Below are 16181 nucleotides of genomic sequence, written 5' to 3'. Positions count from 1 at the left end.
TTACTCTAATATCTACAAAGACTGTAACAGACTGTCATTGTGCATTATTGTCTGCAACAGTGTGTTTTTTACACTTTGACCAGAAGTATCGAGAATAAGAACTGATTTTTTATCCGACACATGGGAGCTGTAACTTTTTGAAGTTGCTCATTCATACACCAGATGTGGAATATTGCAGTATGATAAAATACACATGATATGATTCTGTATGTTCTCCTCTGAAGAGACAGCAGTGCATGTCCCGACCGTCACAGGTTCATTTCCCGGCTCGATCATTCTGAGCTTCCTGCCTCCGGAATCATAGAGGTGAGGACGTTTACATCTTTCTTTTGTTATGAGCTTTTGATTCTAAATGGCTATCAGACATCTCTGCCTCACTCCTTTACAGAACACCTTTAATTCAAATAATTTTCAAAGAGCACACGTATTTGCTTGTTTTTTTCTCAGCTAAAGTTGCTTTGGAGTTAAAATCTCATTCTTTGAACTAATAATCAGATCTTTGATTTGAAATAAATGGTTGCTTTTCTATTATCTCGTCTAGATCGTGATATGAAGCAGAGGCTCACAAAGATGGCTGATAAAGACTACAAAAACTCTCACATAAAATGTTTTTAATAGATAAAGCTGAGTTTCATCTGTTGCTGAATACAGTGTAGTAATCTTGGACCTGTGTTGTGTCTCAGGTTGTACCTCTGTTCATCAAGACAGCATCGGTCTTCTACGGTCGTATCGTCAGGAAAGAGGACGGGGGTTTTGATGGCTTGGCCTCTGAGATGGCTTCTTACTACGCTGATAAGAAACCAAGAGGCACAGAGTTGTTGGAGGGAGGCTTATACGCTGTGCAGGAAGACAACGTCTTCCACAGGTCTGACTCTCATTAAATACAGCCATCATCAATATCTCCAGAACTGGAAAAAAAATCATTGTTTGGTTTCTTTTAATTTAAATTATTTGTGAACTGCTTATTTCACTTTTTGGAATTGCGTATATCTGTCTGAATTGGAGCTCTGTGGGTGAAGGCCTGCAATGTAACTGTGTGCTCCCCGGCAGGGTGAAGATCCTCTCTGTCCCCGACAGAGGTGACCGCCTGTTTTTCAGGGTCTTCGTTCGGTTTATCGATGTAGGAAAGGAGGAGCAGGTGAAATCCCATCAGATCCTTCAGCTGCCGGAGCAGTTTCACTCTCTGCCTGGCCAGGCGCTGGAGATCGTTGTCTGCCGGGTCAGACCAGTAGACTCCGAGATCGACTGGCACCCAAAGGTTCCTGCTAACCTCCTCCCTTTGCTCTTAGACACAACATGTTAACGCTATTTGTTGATTTTATTTCCTCTATTTACACTTCTGTTCCATTCATCATACAAAAAAAATAATTTTTGAGGGTCACAGAGACGTTGGAGCCACTCGTATCAGACATTTGCCATTTCTAGCATTTTCCACTATGTGGGGTTTAGTCAGACCAAGCCAACACAAATTGACTGATAGAGGCATGGGTCTTCATTAGTTGTCCACTAATTGGAGGGTTGATGTTTTGATTCCTGGCTTGTCCCCTCCGTATGTGGAGGTATCCTTGGGTAAGATTGAAAACCAAATTGCTGGCAGTGTGTGAATGAGATGCATAAATGATAGACAAAGCTCTAGATAAAGAAGTGCTGTGTGAATGGATGAATGTCAACTGTCCTGTAAAGTACTTTTAGTGGTTGATTAGACTAGAAAGCGCGACAATAAATACAGTCCATTCACCATCTACTATGCAATTGATGACAGTGTTTCCCCTAGGTTTATTGGTTGGGGGGGTTAGGGTTAGGGCTCGTTAGGGTTACGTTGCACAAACACAATCTTTTATACAGGAATGAGGAATAAGGTGTATAAGGAAAGTGACTTTAAATGAATTATGCTTGGCATTATATGTAAAATACAAAAATAAAATACAAATTATAAAAAAATATTTTGACTTTTCGGGGGGGGGGGGGGGGCTCCCCCCAATTCAATGGTAGGGGAAACACTGGATGAGACAACAGACACCCAGTATTTAATCTGCTAATCAGGGCTCAGGCGGGGCGGCCCCCCAATTCAATGGTAGGGGAAACACTGGATGAGACAAACAGACACCCAGTATTAAATCTGCTAATCAGGGCTCAGGTTTCTGACTAAATACATAGGCGCAGTCTATACTAATCCTCATGCCATAAAGACACCTAATGGCATAGGTTCTTGTCCTGCAGGTCACCAGAGCCATCAGTCAGAAGGTCCGAGGTCTGCAGCATCGAGCCAGAGCAGTTCTCAGTTTGGGAACTACTGTCTTTGTTGATCCCATGGTGTGTTTTCTCATCTCATTCAATCATCTCCTCATACAGTCGCTGGGTTACTAACAGGTTTTCAGGGTTTCTTTAATAGCCTGTCCACTGTCTAATTTGTAAAATGTCTCCAATCCAGGAGTAGCATAAAAATGAAAAAAAAATTCAGTCTGCATGTTAGGTCAATTGTGAACTCGGGCTGCACTGGTTTCCGTGTCCACCATCAAACAAGGTTGCTTCTTGTTTATTTGAGGTTCGGGTGAGCCATGTGCCTGGTATGAAAACCGTGATCAATGAACACAGTGTCCAGGTTGAGATCCTCAACACTGGCATGGGGGTTAGCAACCAAGAACATATGAAACTGCTGAGGGCGTTGTGCCAGGAGGGTGAGGCCAGCAGCAGCAAGGAGGCAGACCACATTTATGGGTAAGGAAACACTCTACTCATTTGTCAAGTGGAGGGATCAAGTCAGGATTTCACAGCCATCCTCCCTATACTGAAGTAGCATGTTGCTGGTGATGTTTGTAGGTTTGAGGACATCTCAGTGTCTCTGGAGGGCAGGATCAAAGCTGAGGAAGAAGTTCTGGCTAAAGTCTTCAGAGCAGCCCAGGCTAGGAAGCTCTCAGACCCTCCTCATATCAAGCCATGTGATCCATTAAATCCAGTATCTTCAGTGAACCAGTCACCAGTCCCTGCACCACAAGCTCCTAAACTCCACTTGGTCCCAGTGTGTGAGGAGGCGGCCCTGTCAGACATTCAGGCTGCAAAAGAACAGAGAAACAATCGAACATCTGATCTGAAGCCAGCTGAACAGATGAGGAGGTTGGTGTCTTCACTCAGGAGCGCTGCTCAGATAGATTCAACCACATCACTCAAAAAATACTAGTTTAAGGTCCAGTAGTACTAACAAGTAGTAGTTACTATATAATCTAGTAGAAGAAGGCAAACCATGTTGTTTTTGAAGTCCGGAGTGAATGCCCATCTGAGGTTCACTCTTTTTTTATTTCTTTTTTTTATCGCTCTCTCTTTGGCTGCTTTTTTTTATTTTTGTCTTGTGAGGTTTTGCCTTTGTCCATTCAACTGTTCCACCATCTGCCATTTCCATCACTGAGGATAAATACAGGGAGAACACTATTGTCTTCCTTGTTTTGTTTACGCAATGGGTGATGCAGTTCCTCTGTGCCATAAATATAGTGATGAATGAATAACATTGTGAAAGCAAGACTTACAGGGGACCAATATAAGCACCCATGGTGTCATTTTGTATATCACCATTACACTGTGCAATCAATTTTAACATCATAATGACAAGTTTAAAGGGGCAGTAAGCGAATCTGGAAAAGGCCTGTTTCTCTCTTTGTTCTTGTTGTTGTGAGTTTACTGCTCTGCGCCGGTATGGGAGACTGACGCACTAGCCACTAGTCCAAAACCGCCGAGTGTTTTGCTTTAGAATCGCTTACTGCCCCTTTAAGTCTCCTACTTTATCTACTTTTACTGGCTTAGATTTGACTTTATGCCTGCTCATGTCCAGACATAATATTTTGGACCAGTTTTGGTGATAAGAAAACTTAAGCCACAATGGTGCAACTGAAGTAACTATGACGTTTGACTGACTTGGCTTAAAGGGGGCAGGAAGCGATTTTGGAGAGAACTTGTCTCTCTGTTGTTGTTGTGATTTTCCTGCTCCGGCCGGGCAGCAAACCCGGGTCGCGGGAGACTGACACACAAACCACTATGTGATGTTCGAGCAACGTGCACCATTTGTTTTGTTTTAGATTTATGGAGACTGGGCTATGCCGGAAAAAAACCCCAAATTTTCTTTCAGAGCATACACAGAACCGACAGCTAGCAAACCGTGGGGATTTGGACTTTTACGAAACATGTTTTAGAATCACTTACTTCTCCTTTAAGACCATTTGGTGCAACTGGCCCCTGGTCTGAGCTCAGCCCCCTATTATTCAGGCCTGGCCAATTATCGGAGCCGATATTCAACATTTTTATGAATATCGGTATTTTTTGGCCAATTTACCGATAAGATAATTTCATTTTAAAATGTACTAATTTGGCTCTGATGCAGCCGCAGTCACTACTCTCTGAACTTTAGCAATGTCCCTGTACTTCATAATAATGCTGCTGACAGTTCCCTGCACTTTTTTGGTCAAGGTCATGTTGAAAGGTTCTGTGAATTACACTTATGCTTTAAGGCATTTCAATTACTTATTTTTATTTCATTTTAACTGTATAAAACTTAAGGAAGCTATTTTACTTATTTGTTTACTTGTTTGTTCAATTTCATAATAATCCTGCTGAAAGCTCCCTGTACTTTGTGTATTAAGGTCATGTTCTAAAAGGTTCTGTGAATTAAAGATATGCTTAAAGGCATTTCAACAAGGTTTTGTGCTAAGAGTTTGTGTTATTCTAAATGTTGATACTTTTTTTTACTGCAGATAAATATCGGTTTCAAATATCGGTTATCGGAAACTTGGATTACTAATAATCGGTATCAGTCTGGAAAAAGCCATATCGGTCGACCCCTAGTTCTGATTGCTATAGCAGTATCCAGTGTAGCGTTAGCCAGGGCTAAAAGCAGTCAGAACATTGCATAGTAAAATTTACCATTAAAAATCACAGGGAACAATCACCACACACAAACGGTCACAGATGTTCTAAATATCAGGAGGGTCTCACTTCTTTTCTCAGTTTGTCTGACTTGTGGATTGAACGAACCTTGTTGATTTTGATACACAGGAACAGAGATGGAGGAGAAATTTGTCCCACACCCGACTCGACTGCTGCTCTCAAATCAGGTGATAGTGGTAAAATATAAAGTTCAATACTTTTTAGCTTCTGCAGGTTTTATCATAATCTAGAAGTTATGAGGATCATCAGATAAGAGTGGTGTAATAAATCATACAAAATTATATTATATCACTTTAAAATTTACTGTCAGGGGATTCAATCTGTAAAATATTAGGTTTTGTTAAAAGTGACAACACTAAGGTCATCGTTTTTGTGTGGGGTTTTTTTGTGTGTTTGTGTGTGTGAACAGGTTTGCCTGCAGGTGACAATTACAGCAACAGCCAGCAGGTTGCCATCAGAACGAATGGAATAGAAAATGATGTATCCACAAAAAGGTGCAAGACAACTTATCTGGATGAATGAAATAATATTTATTCTAATTACTCCAACTTCTGTTCTTACAAAGATGAGAAGTGTGAAATGGAAAAAACACGGTGGTTGATTTTAAAACTTAAGCTTAAATGTATTGTCATCTGTTTGTTTTTTTCAGTTTCCATCCTCCGGTCCGCTGGTACCAGAATTCCAACTCTATGATTGTAACTGTGAAGCTGATGAACCCAGAGAGTCAGCGCTGTGACTTCTACCCTGACCGGGTCATCTACAGGTCTGTCAGGAGCAGACCTGTGGTCACTCAAATCCTTAACATCACATTCAACATTCAGTGGAGCTTTTTATCCAGAGCTCTTTACTGGGAGTAGTATATGTTTAGCTTTGCAAGCCACTGTTTGAGTTAAACACACAAATGTCTAAAGTTTAAAGGTTAAAGTTCAAACCACTGCAAAGAAAAATTGTTTGTCATGTCAAAGTGACTCATCAAATATTGTTCTAAGTCACATTTAATAATTATACCTCATCATCAAAGTTACTTTACTAGTTTTAGTTCATTCACAGACTAAATTGGTTACTACTGCTTAGTTTTGTGAGGCTTTTGTTACAATTCAGTTCAAGTGATTTATTCAAGACTTTTTTGACAAACCTCAAGAGCAGTTTTGCCTATAAACCACAGAGGTCAAGGAGTTCAGTGTATGAACACGCTGGCGGTACAGATTCTTACCCACGTAAGCTTTATTACCGGGTAGAAATACCTTTAAATCATCACAGTTGTGGGAGAGCCAGTGAGTGAGCCCGTCCTGATCGCTGCGCCCTCGACACCAACTAGTGAGTCAGGGCAACTGCACGGTACAGTTTCTGTTACAATTTTAATGATATCGAAACGATACTGTACCAATCTTAAATGGGTCTTCAAATCACATGACACATGCTGGCCATGCCTAGTAAATTAAATAAAAATGTGTGTGCTACAAACTGTTAAATACAGAAAGTTTTACAAAAATGGTATTATTAAATAATAATAATAAATAATTATAACAAAATTATGAAAAAAAGAAATTAACAACAACATAAAATTCCAAATGAGTAGCTTATGTGTATTGCGGTATCGATCAGCCCAATCCTACTGCACAGGTCGGGGGTGGGATTGTGGAGTAAGTAGTGACCAGGAGAAATCTGATGACAAATGAACCCAATGAGGTTCGTGATTTTAGGTCTGGCTTTCTCTGATGTTAGTCTATAAAAAATATATATTTTATTGGGGTGGACTATTTTAATTTGCCATACAATCTGCTTTTCAGAGGAATCGTACAGATCACGGGGACATTTCTATAACACTGTGTTACGGATACAGTAACAACTCTAATACAAGACAATCCTGTTACAGAAAAACTGCGCATGCATTCATTACAACTAGGGATGTCCCGATCCGATCTCGTCGAGGAGAGATGGGTAACAAAACCCGGTATGAAACGGGCCCTGGGCTAAATTATGAAATGCCGTAGCATCGATAAGCTCTGACATTATCGGTGCTGCTAACGGTATTGAAGAAATGAATGAATCTTCGAATTGTTTTTGTTTGTATTTGTCTTTTTCTGACATAAGACGCTGGTTTGTTTGGCTCACTTGTTTTGTTTGGAAGACTAGATGGCGCGAAAAATCATGATTCGGATCGTGGAGCGTGATTCTATCCCAATAGATTGTGATATGATCTTTTGGCCAGATTGCCCACCCCTAATTTATATCATATTGTCTATTCATTTATATTGACATTTCAGAAAGTACGATTTGTCCAGAGGTTAACAATAAATATGTATGTATAAATTCCTCTAAAGCTCACAAAAATGTCTGTCGTGTTTTAATCTGTACAAAATGTAAAAACAACACATTTAGTTTTTAACTGCAGTTTTCTAGTCTATTTGAGACTTCCGTCCACCTTTGCAAGTTCTAAAACTTATTTCTAACTAAATTCTGACATTAATATTTCAGTTTTGGTAATAAAATACAAAATTTGGCATCTTACCTGCATTCGGCTTCAGCACCCCTGCACTCTGGTGGTTTTGTGGAACACATGGTTACTGACTGAACAACCAAAATCAAATGAAAAATAGTCTGGCACATAATGAGGTGCCTCAGACTTGTTACCCATCCGCTGCACTCAGCTGAGGATGGTGCTTTACAGCCTGTGGAGGCAGATGTTCTGAGTCCGGTTCTTCCTGTTAAAAGGGAGTTTTTTTTCTCTACAATTGCCAAGTGCTTACTGTGTAAATTGCCTTGCGATGATGTACGTTGTGATTTGGGGCCATACAAGTACGTGTGTGTGTGTGTGTGTGTGTGTGTGTGTGTGTGTGTGTGTGTGTGTGTGTGTGTGTGTGTGTGTGTGTGTGTGTGTGTGTGTGTGTGTGTGTGTGTGTGTGTGTGTGTGTGTGTGTGTGTGTGTGTGTGTGTGTGTGTGTGTGTGTGTGTGTGTTTTTTCAGTGGCAGAGTGAACGATCAGTCATACAGAGCCGACCTCGAGCTTCAGGGCAACATCGCTGTGGACCGCTGCTGCTGGGAAATGAAGTCCAATGAGCCAGTACTCAAACTGGTCAAACAAGAGCAGGGGCACTGGGAGAAACTCCTCAGGAACAAGGTACTGGAGTCAAAATAGTTTGGTGCACATACTTTGATCCAAAGTATCTGCCAAACTCTGAAAGTCTGGAAAGTACTGACAATAATGTAATCTTGTCACAATATCAGAAGAGAGAACAACAAGCCTCCCCCGCCACTGCATTGCTGCAGCTTGCATCCTATTGATCCCTCATTACTTAACTTCTGTAACAAATTTCACAATTCACATTATAATATAATAATTATATTATATTATTCTACTTAAAAATTTGGTCAAGCTTTTTATTAAGTAAATATCACACATTGCACATGTCATGTGAATACCTTGATCATGATTGAGTTGTCACACACGGTAAAAGTATGGCTAGTTTAATTAGCTCAAGATGAATAATAACACAAGTTGGGAGGAAAAACCACGGGTAAATTGTATGCATTATATTTCTCAAAAGTATGACCGTTTGTGGTATTACACTGCAGAAATGTTTTTGTTCTATGGATTCGATACGTTGTAGAATTGATTCCTGAATGTATATTGAGCTGTATAAAATTATTTCTTTCTACAGAATATTTTTGTGAGTTACGATATGGAGCACTTTGAAGATGATGAAGACAGAGCTCCAAATGGTAAGAACTGTGGTCTGTGAAAACCTGAAAAAAAAGAATTCAGTCATTTGTGATACAAGAGAACAATGTGGAGTGATTGTCATTGGGTGTGAATGCCCAATTAGGACATTCCGGCTTGTATTCAACTTTTTCACAGCTTTCATACTTTGTGAAATATTCAACGTTTTTGCCATCGTTCAAGTAATTACGCATAACTACCCATTTCCCACTTTTCCTACTCAGCTACTCAGCTCACCAAATTTAAGCCAGCAATCCAATTTAACGCCAGACTTTCAGCAGTCAGCACTTACAAGTCTGATTTCTTTCGGTTTATACCTGCTGTGTAGCTACATTAAACTGACACGTGGTCCTTGTGTGTTGATCTCCAGGTCTGTGGTCAGTGGGTGACACAGGAGGGGATAGCTGGTACGTGAACACAGAGAGCAGCAGTGATAGTGATTGAAGATTCATGCTGATCAACCCTGAAAAACAAAAAAAGGCCCTGTTTCACATCTTTCCAGAACCCTCCCGTTATCTGTCATTATCTTTTGGATCACAAGAATATTTGTTTTGGTACCATTGACCTCCTTAAAGGGTCAGTAAGTGATTCTGGAGAAAGCTTGTTTTTTCTCTTTGTTGTCATTGTGAATTTACTGCTCTGGCCGTGCCACTTACCCAGGTCTTCCGGTATGGGAGTCCGACGCACTAACCGCTAGGCCAAAACATCAGAGTTGCAGCGCCACACGCCAGCATGTCTTCTAAGGTGTCGACGAGTGATGTTTACAAACTGCACTTGCAGTGTTGTGTTTGAGCGACCGCTAACGCACAGTGAGGAAATATTCCCAGATTTTTTACAAAATGTGTATTGCTTTAGGATCGCTTACTGCCCCTTTAATATTGAAGATTGTACTGTTAGGTATATGGGAATCCTTCTGCAGGGAATTTAGAGATTCCCAAACCATGAAGTTGCCTCAAAAACTGTGATTCCTAATTTTTTCTCAAGTTTAAATAGACATGCGATGTGACTGGAAGAGTTCTGCCACAGTCTTGGTAATTAATGGGAAACACTTCTCAAGTTTTTGGCACTTTATTGTAGTATCTATTATTTACACTCACTTACTGTCCAAATACTTGTGGCCTGGAGTGTTGAATAACGTGATGTATCTCGCTGAATTTCTAAGTTTCATTACATTTTTCTTTCTAGGTCTTTAAATCCTCCACTGTTAAAGCTGAACACATCTTTTTTGAGTTAGTTTGTAATACTTTGAGAGATTGTTGTGTTGTGCATTGACTTTGTATGTAATCTACTCGCGCGAATAATTTGCATTACGTTTGGTGTGAACGCATGTGACACAATTTTTTTGCGCGGGCAAAAGTAATGTGAAAATTCGCATTGCGTCCGCTGTGAATGCACCATTAGTCTTGATTGGCCCAGTCAGTAACCTGACCTTAAATCAACAGACCATTGCTGTCTCCCAATTCAGGGGCTATTTACGTCACAAGGTCGTTCCGTCCTTACTGTTACATCATTATCTTTGAGTCACTGCACTTACTGCAGCTCGGCTCCTCGCGTAGCTGGTAATGAAACCAGCACAATGAATCCTGGGATAGGTTGGCCCAAGAAGACATTCTGATATGCATAAAGCTTTACATAGCTATTTTTTCTAATTGTCCTGGCTGCATGAACATTTTAATACTAACATAGTAATAATGTGTTGTTCCACATGACGGTGTGACTGATGACAAAAGTTTTGATTTTGGGATGAACTCTTTATTTTTCATTAAGGATTTTGGCAATTGAATTGAAAGAAAATTAATTTAATAATTCAACCTTTGTATCATTTGGTAGCAGTAAAAGAAGTAGTCAACTTTAAATTACATTTCTTTTAAACAGTATAAATGCTTCAAAACACTGCAGCACAATGCGGGTCAATGGATGGTTCACCACTGTCCCTACTCTTTAAGTTGGTGGAGTTTTAATCAACATGAACCTTTCGTTAAACAGAACAGTTGAGGTTTAAAAAATATATTCAGAAATGTTTGCATTTGGATTTTCTGTCGATTTTCTCCAGAACCACTCATCCTACAGTCGTTGCAGACGGGCTTGTGTCTCCAGCAGTTCAGCCTTGAAGCTTACTGCACACGGTTTCTCAACGTTATTTATAACATAGTGAGAACGCTGCTTTGTCGCTCTCTGACCCGTCCTACCTGACTCAAATCCGTGGGTTACGGGTGAACCTGGGTTTCACTGATGCACTTTCTTCAGCCCCCCGCAAAACACAAGTGAAGTTTGAAATTAAATAAATGAGTACTTCTCCAGATAATTAAATGACAGATTCATCAATTTACAGTTCGATACGTTTTCGTGGAGATTTAAATTAAAGTGAATTTAATTAATCCCACAGAGGGATTTGCTCATTTTCAAGATGCAAACGAAAACCTTTGATATTGTAGTTTTGATAAAAATTTGGTTTGTAATTTATTCTTTGGGTTAACAGTGCCATTAGAGGCAGTTGCTTTGATTTTGTGATGTATTTGTTATTAAAGAGTTGATTGGATGTTCAACCCCCTTCACTTTAGTATATTTGTATTTTTCTGTTCACTCCCTCAATGAAAGATACTTACTTTGAGCTCATTGATGATTAAACCTGTGAAGTTTCTGGTTTTACAGTAAGAACTGTGATTCTTGGGAATGTTTTATTTGTTGTAATCTTGTATTTACAGACGTGTTTCAGCATCTGCTTCTGTCAGAGTTTCGCATTTTTATAGGCTTAAAGGTGAGGGAGGGCAGACATCACAAACTGACACCAGCATGGCAGCAGAGTGAAACTTTGAGCCAAGCTTTTTCTTTTTTCCTCGCTGAATGTTTTCTGCACAAATAAACCTGCTTTTCCTTTGTTCAATTATTGTTTGACTTTAAAAAAATGATATTTGAAATGTCTCTGCTCTTTGTGATGGTTTGTATAGCTCGTCTTACAGGCTAAAAGCAGATGCTCGGACACACGCTATTTTCATGGTCAATCTAAAAGACATTACCTGGGAAACATGAAGCACCTGTCAGTTAGCCTGGACCCAGATAAATTCTGGGAGCACATTTCATTTGCTCTGCCAGACTCCTTTACACACGAATATTAGTCTAGCTACACCAGGCTACCTGTCAGTCACATGGAAAAATGAGCATGTTAAAAAACAGTTGCCTTGTTCTGCCTTATGTAAAAAAGGAAAGGCAAATCTTTTAAGGGTCCAACCAAAATGAGGTACTGTCAACCAAGGAGTACCAATCAGGATATCCAGAGGTGTGAATGTTGATATTTAAAACTCCGTGAAATATGTTGTTCCTCTTGGTTGAATCAAACTGGTTCCTGGCAACTCTGTGTTCACGTTTGTCAGGTGAGAGAAATGTCCTCATTAACACTACATCAAAGAAGTAGTAATACGATGTAGAGCCTGACCGATATAATGTATACTATACTGTGTAAAGACATTAAAGCCACATCCACAGCTCATCGGTCCACTGCCCAGTTATACATCTGCAGACAGAGCATGTGAAATCTTACAAAGTAAAAGCCTCCCTGAAGGAAACTTAACAGAAATGCAAAGATTTTCTACAAAACTAAAAGTGAAGGAAATAATCAGAAGTCATGAGCTCCATTTGTGGTAGTTTTATTTCTCTAAACCTGCCCAGAGACTACAAATGGAAATTTGCCCAAGCATCTTTTTGCTGCATTAGGTTCTATATAAAAAAAAAAAGGTTCAATCAAATTCTCCAAAAAAAAATTTATGTAAAGAGGTACGTTTAACAAAATAATACAATGGTCCATTGGCGTCACACTGATTGACACAAAACCAAATTTGTATCTTTCTGAGGAACTCTTCTATTACACGCCTCAGCAAACCCGACTTGTGCTACAATCACAGCTTGTGCTGAAAGAATTCTGAAATCCAGTTAACATAAGAACAGTACTGTGACGTGATCCCAGAACCAGCCCTGGGATCACCACAGAGTCCTGGTCTGTGGGTGAAACGCCCTCAGTTGATGGTGAGCACATCATTCTGGATCTCATGGCTCAGCTGGGTCTGCAGGTCACTCAGCTTCTTCTTGAGGACGGCCAGTGCTGACATGACAATGGTCTCCGGGCGCAGAGAGCCACATGACTCAACGTTGTAGAAGAACCTGCAAATGGGGAATGAGCTGTGGGTGAGTCTTAGCTGTAGTTCAGGCAGTTTGAATTTTCCTGGGCTGCTACCGAGTTAAGCATGTACCGTGCTTCAAGTATAAAGAGAGTTTTTTTTCTCACCTTTCCGGTTTTCCGTTGGGGTCATAGGGAGCCTGAACCTCATCCTCCTCAATCTCTGAGTATTCACTCTTCGGCCTAGAATTTAGAGTTATGTCACTTTAGTCTGAGTGCATACACAAGCATTATGTTGTGAGGAATTATTCTTTTACACATTTAATCCTCATGGTGAGGAACACAAGGGCATAGTAACGCACCACTCCTCAGGTCGTGGGTAGACTGTGTGCCGCAATGCGTTGTCTGGGTCGTACTCGAAGGACACCCCCGCTGTTGGGTTCCACTTGGCGTGCTCCTTACCAAAGCCTTTCTTGGCATATGCCCTGAGTCGCAGTTCCTGACCTTTACGGAGCTTTACCAGCAAGATGTCTGTGTGGTGTCGTGAATGAAGAAGCAGAGCGAGCAAGGACCAGGTTAATTTTTAAAATGTGTGATCAAACGATGGGGGGGGAAAACAATAACATGGAACAGACAAAGAGCTTAACAGACCGTTTTTATACCCCACAAGTGGACCTACCATCTTGTTCAACATAGTCATTGGGATCATTGTCTCGACTCCTGGAAGTCACCTGGAAAGCCACATTTAAGCACTGTCAGCTCTTGTCTTCTGCTTCCAAGGAATGACTTGCATAAACGGAGAGAGGACTCACCGGGATGACTCTGGGGTTGTTGGACAAAAGGTCACGTGAGGTGACATGACGCGTCTGATCTTCAGTACATCGAACGTCCATTGTCAACTCAACAGAACACTCTGGACAGAAATCATCACAGGTACAGTCCTGCCGGAGGAGCAGACATGGAGGGAAAATGAGGTATGCCCGTCAGTGAACAGCTACAACCAATAACCAGGAACTTTGGTATAATATCCCGCTATTACCTCCGCTAAGGAGGTTATGTTCTGAGCCCATTCGGTTTGGCCGCAGGATTACACAAAAACTGATTTCCATGAAACTTGGTGGAAGGATGGGACAAAAGGCCAAGAGAGAACCCATTCAATTATTACATGTATCCATACCAAGGGGCAGAATTTAAAAAAAACAAAAACATTGTGCATAAGGCCCTTTTATTTTATTTTTTCTACATTTCCAGGGAAATAGTTTATGGATCTTGATGAAAAAAGAAATCAGGCATATTTAGGGACCTGAGTGTGTGCAGTTTGGTGCTGCTTGAATTAATTTAAGGCGAATGTTGGGCCCTGGCGGAGGCTTGTGCCCTACTGGGTGCCATTCTAGTTTTTAGTTTTATGCTAGAGGGTAACTTGTGTTTAAGTATCAGCAGTGGTCCATTATTAATGGTGGTACATTTAAGGCTCACTGGGCTACCACACTAATGACTGATACCAGTATACTCACCCTGGAATACTGCAGTTTGTCAACGATGTCATCACTTGTGAGCGGTATGAGACCTGACAACACAGGAAACGTCACGTTAGAGTCAGTCGCCTCTGGGGTCATTTTTTAAAACTGTAAAAAATAACTGTCAACATGTCTTATTGGAAGTTCATCACAAACATTGATACATACCAACTCTGTGCGCTATGAACTCATCATGCAGTACGGATGAATTGGCATCAATCTGGATCCAGTCGATTGCTTTGAAATAAAAGCAATGCAAGTTAGAGTTAGTAGAGTTATGCAGAACACGTTTCCAGTGCACCCAAAACGCATCTCTCCTTCATTATTATATAACACCAAACAACAGTGGACTTCAGAAATGATTCATGCAGACAGATTATTTACATCATGTTTGAATTTATGTGTTGATTTTGGGCCAATCACTGGACTGAAAAGTTGTATCGTACTGGCTAATGACCCTGCAGCCTGTAGATTAAACAGAGTAGATATTAATAATGTCTGTGCCCAATACAAGTCAAAAGGAATGCAGTGTATAAAACCTACATCAAAACATCTCATTTGCTCCTGTAGTGGGTCAACTGCGACTGAAGGGTACATAAGCGAAACATATTGTGTTCTGTTATTTACTCTAAATCAATTTACACTCACATGATGCCAAACAGATATTGTTGTACCTTTGCCTATTATCAAATGTGAAAAGTAAATCTAGAAGTTGGTTTACCTATAGTGGGAACTTCTGACATAAAGACACGGCGGAGAGAATTAGTAACCCTGGGAAGGAGAAAGACAAATGTTAATTGTGAACAGAACACACACTGAACCAGCACAGTTACAAACCACTTGAGATGAACAAAATGACTCTTTCACAGATACCACCAAATCTGTGTTTTATTGGTGAAACCAAATCGCTGTCAGAAAGTGACAGCTAGCTGTGTCATGTTACAATATTGAAATGTGGATCGATCCATTCATGGTTTTTGCAGCAGAAGACAAGTGAAAACAGGCGTAGTGGAGGACTTTTATATATCCCGTGGAATTGGGTCTCAGAGGGGACGAACTCTGGACCTCCGTCTCATTTTTGTTTGCAAACAGATCAGACTGCATTGAGCTTGGGAATGCAGGTTGTGAGCTGCGGAGGGACAGTTAACTTTACGATGAGACATGTTCCTTACATTCACCAGTGGGAATCAAAAATCCAGGTGTATGTTTTATCACACTTTGTCTGTTTCCATCTGCAGATTTCAATCACTTTCTCAAAATGAATCCTCTCACACTTTGAGGCAGACACTTCCCCTTCACGAACACAACCACACTTCTAAAACCAAAAACATGGTGAAAATGATTTATTTATGGCTGTTGACACTGTCATATCGGATTTTGAGTGTTCATCCAATACAGCCTTATCCAGTATTTATTGTTCCGTGCTGGAGTCAATTAGTGAATGTGAAATGTGTGGCGGTGAGCTGGGTTCACGTCTACAACACATTTGGGATCCGGTGATAAGACTGAGCTGCGGACCTGAGATTGACTGCGGTTATTTGACGTGTGATGTCCGAGAACATCACTGTGTTTTGGTACTATGGGGAATAATGGCCGCTCTCTGACGCGCACACAGGCACGCTTCTCCGTATGGACACGTAAGTGGATACTCACGCCAAGTCGGTGTTTTCAATGACGAACTTGACATTTTCGTCCGTCAGCTCTGTGATTTTCACCGTCGGTTGGTTCGCGTACGGCATTGTTGGAGTCAGATAGGTCGAAAAGAAACGTTGTGGACTTGTCGACAGACACCACTGCCGCCGCCGCTTCTTCTTCTTCTTCTTCTTCTTCTGCTTCTTTTTCTTCTTCGCGTTTGTCTTTGGCAGTTGGCAAACAATGCAATGGTGCATTACCGCCACCA

General features: G+C 40.7%; 2 protein-coding genes across 3 annotated transcripts in view; one reads left to right on the top strand and one right to left on the bottom strand.

Annotated features, from left to right (window-relative positions):
- Positions 1-11537, top strand: part of tdrd12 (tudor domain containing 12) — a 32376-nt gene extending 20839 nt beyond the window's left edge. Inside the window, exons 27-38 of one of the 2 annotated variants that reach the window (XM_035641289.2) lie at positions 225-306; positions 684-865; positions 1051-1258; positions 2221-2313; positions 2546-2718; positions 2821-3114; positions 5041-5099; positions 5342-5426; positions 5582-5695; positions 7900-8053; positions 8595-8655; positions 9024-11537. In XM_035641289.2, the coding sequence (XP_035497182.2) occupies positions 225-306; positions 684-865; positions 1051-1258; positions 2221-2313; positions 2546-2718; positions 2821-3114; positions 5041-5099; positions 5342-5426; positions 5582-5695; positions 7900-8053; positions 8595-8655; positions 9024-9097 (1579 nt within the window). In that variant the 3' untranslated portion in view covers positions 9098-11537. Of the gene's footprint in view, positions 1-224; positions 307-683; positions 866-1050; positions 1259-2220; positions 2314-2545; positions 2719-2820; positions 3115-5040; positions 5109-5341; positions 5427-5581; positions 5696-7899; positions 8054-8594; positions 8656-9023 lie in introns of both variants that reach the window. The other variant, XM_035641288.2, reaches the window with a different exon arrangement.
- A 744-nt stretch (positions 11538-12281) lies between these two features.
- Positions 12282-16179, bottom strand: polr2c (RNA polymerase II subunit C). The gene is made up of 9 exons (XM_035641297.2): positions 15935-16179; positions 15003-15052; positions 14450-14518; positions 14279-14331; positions 13577-13705; positions 13444-13495; positions 13127-13295; positions 12933-13007; positions 12282-12808 (listed from the first exon to the last, which is right to left on the bottom strand). Exons 1-9 carry the CDS (start codon positions 16168-16170, stop codon positions 12664-12666), a joined length of 978 nt encoding a protein of 325 aa, XP_035497190.2. The 5' UTR covers positions 16171-16179; the 3' UTR covers positions 12282-12663.
- Positions 16180-16181: the final 2 nt, after the last annotated feature.

The sequence above is a fragment of the Scophthalmus maximus genome, chromosome 7, assembly GCF_022379125.1.
Source record: "Scophthalmus maximus strain ysfricsl-2021 chromosome 7, ASM2237912v1, whole genome shotgun sequence".
Taxonomy (NCBI): domain Eukaryota; kingdom Metazoa; phylum Chordata; class Actinopteri; order Pleuronectiformes; family Scophthalmidae; genus Scophthalmus; species Scophthalmus maximus.
Note: the sequence above shows the minus strand (reverse complement) of the source record. Positions and strands in the feature narration are given on the sequence as shown.

Excerpts from the sequence above, each read along its gene's own strand:
- polr2c (XM_035641297.2), bottom strand. The coding sequence starts at position 16,170 with ATGCACCATTGCATTGTTTGCCAACTGCCAAAGACAAACGCGAAGAAG. Across the intron at positions 15,053-15,934 it reads ATTGAAAACACCGACTTGGC|GGTTACTAATTCTCTCCGCC; the intron begins GTGAGTATCCAC and ends TCTCCTTCCCAG. Across the intron at positions 13,496-13,576 it reads ACAACCCCAGAGTCATCCCG|GTGACTTCCAGGAGTCGAGA; the intron begins GTGAGTCCTCTC and ends GTGGCTTTCCAG.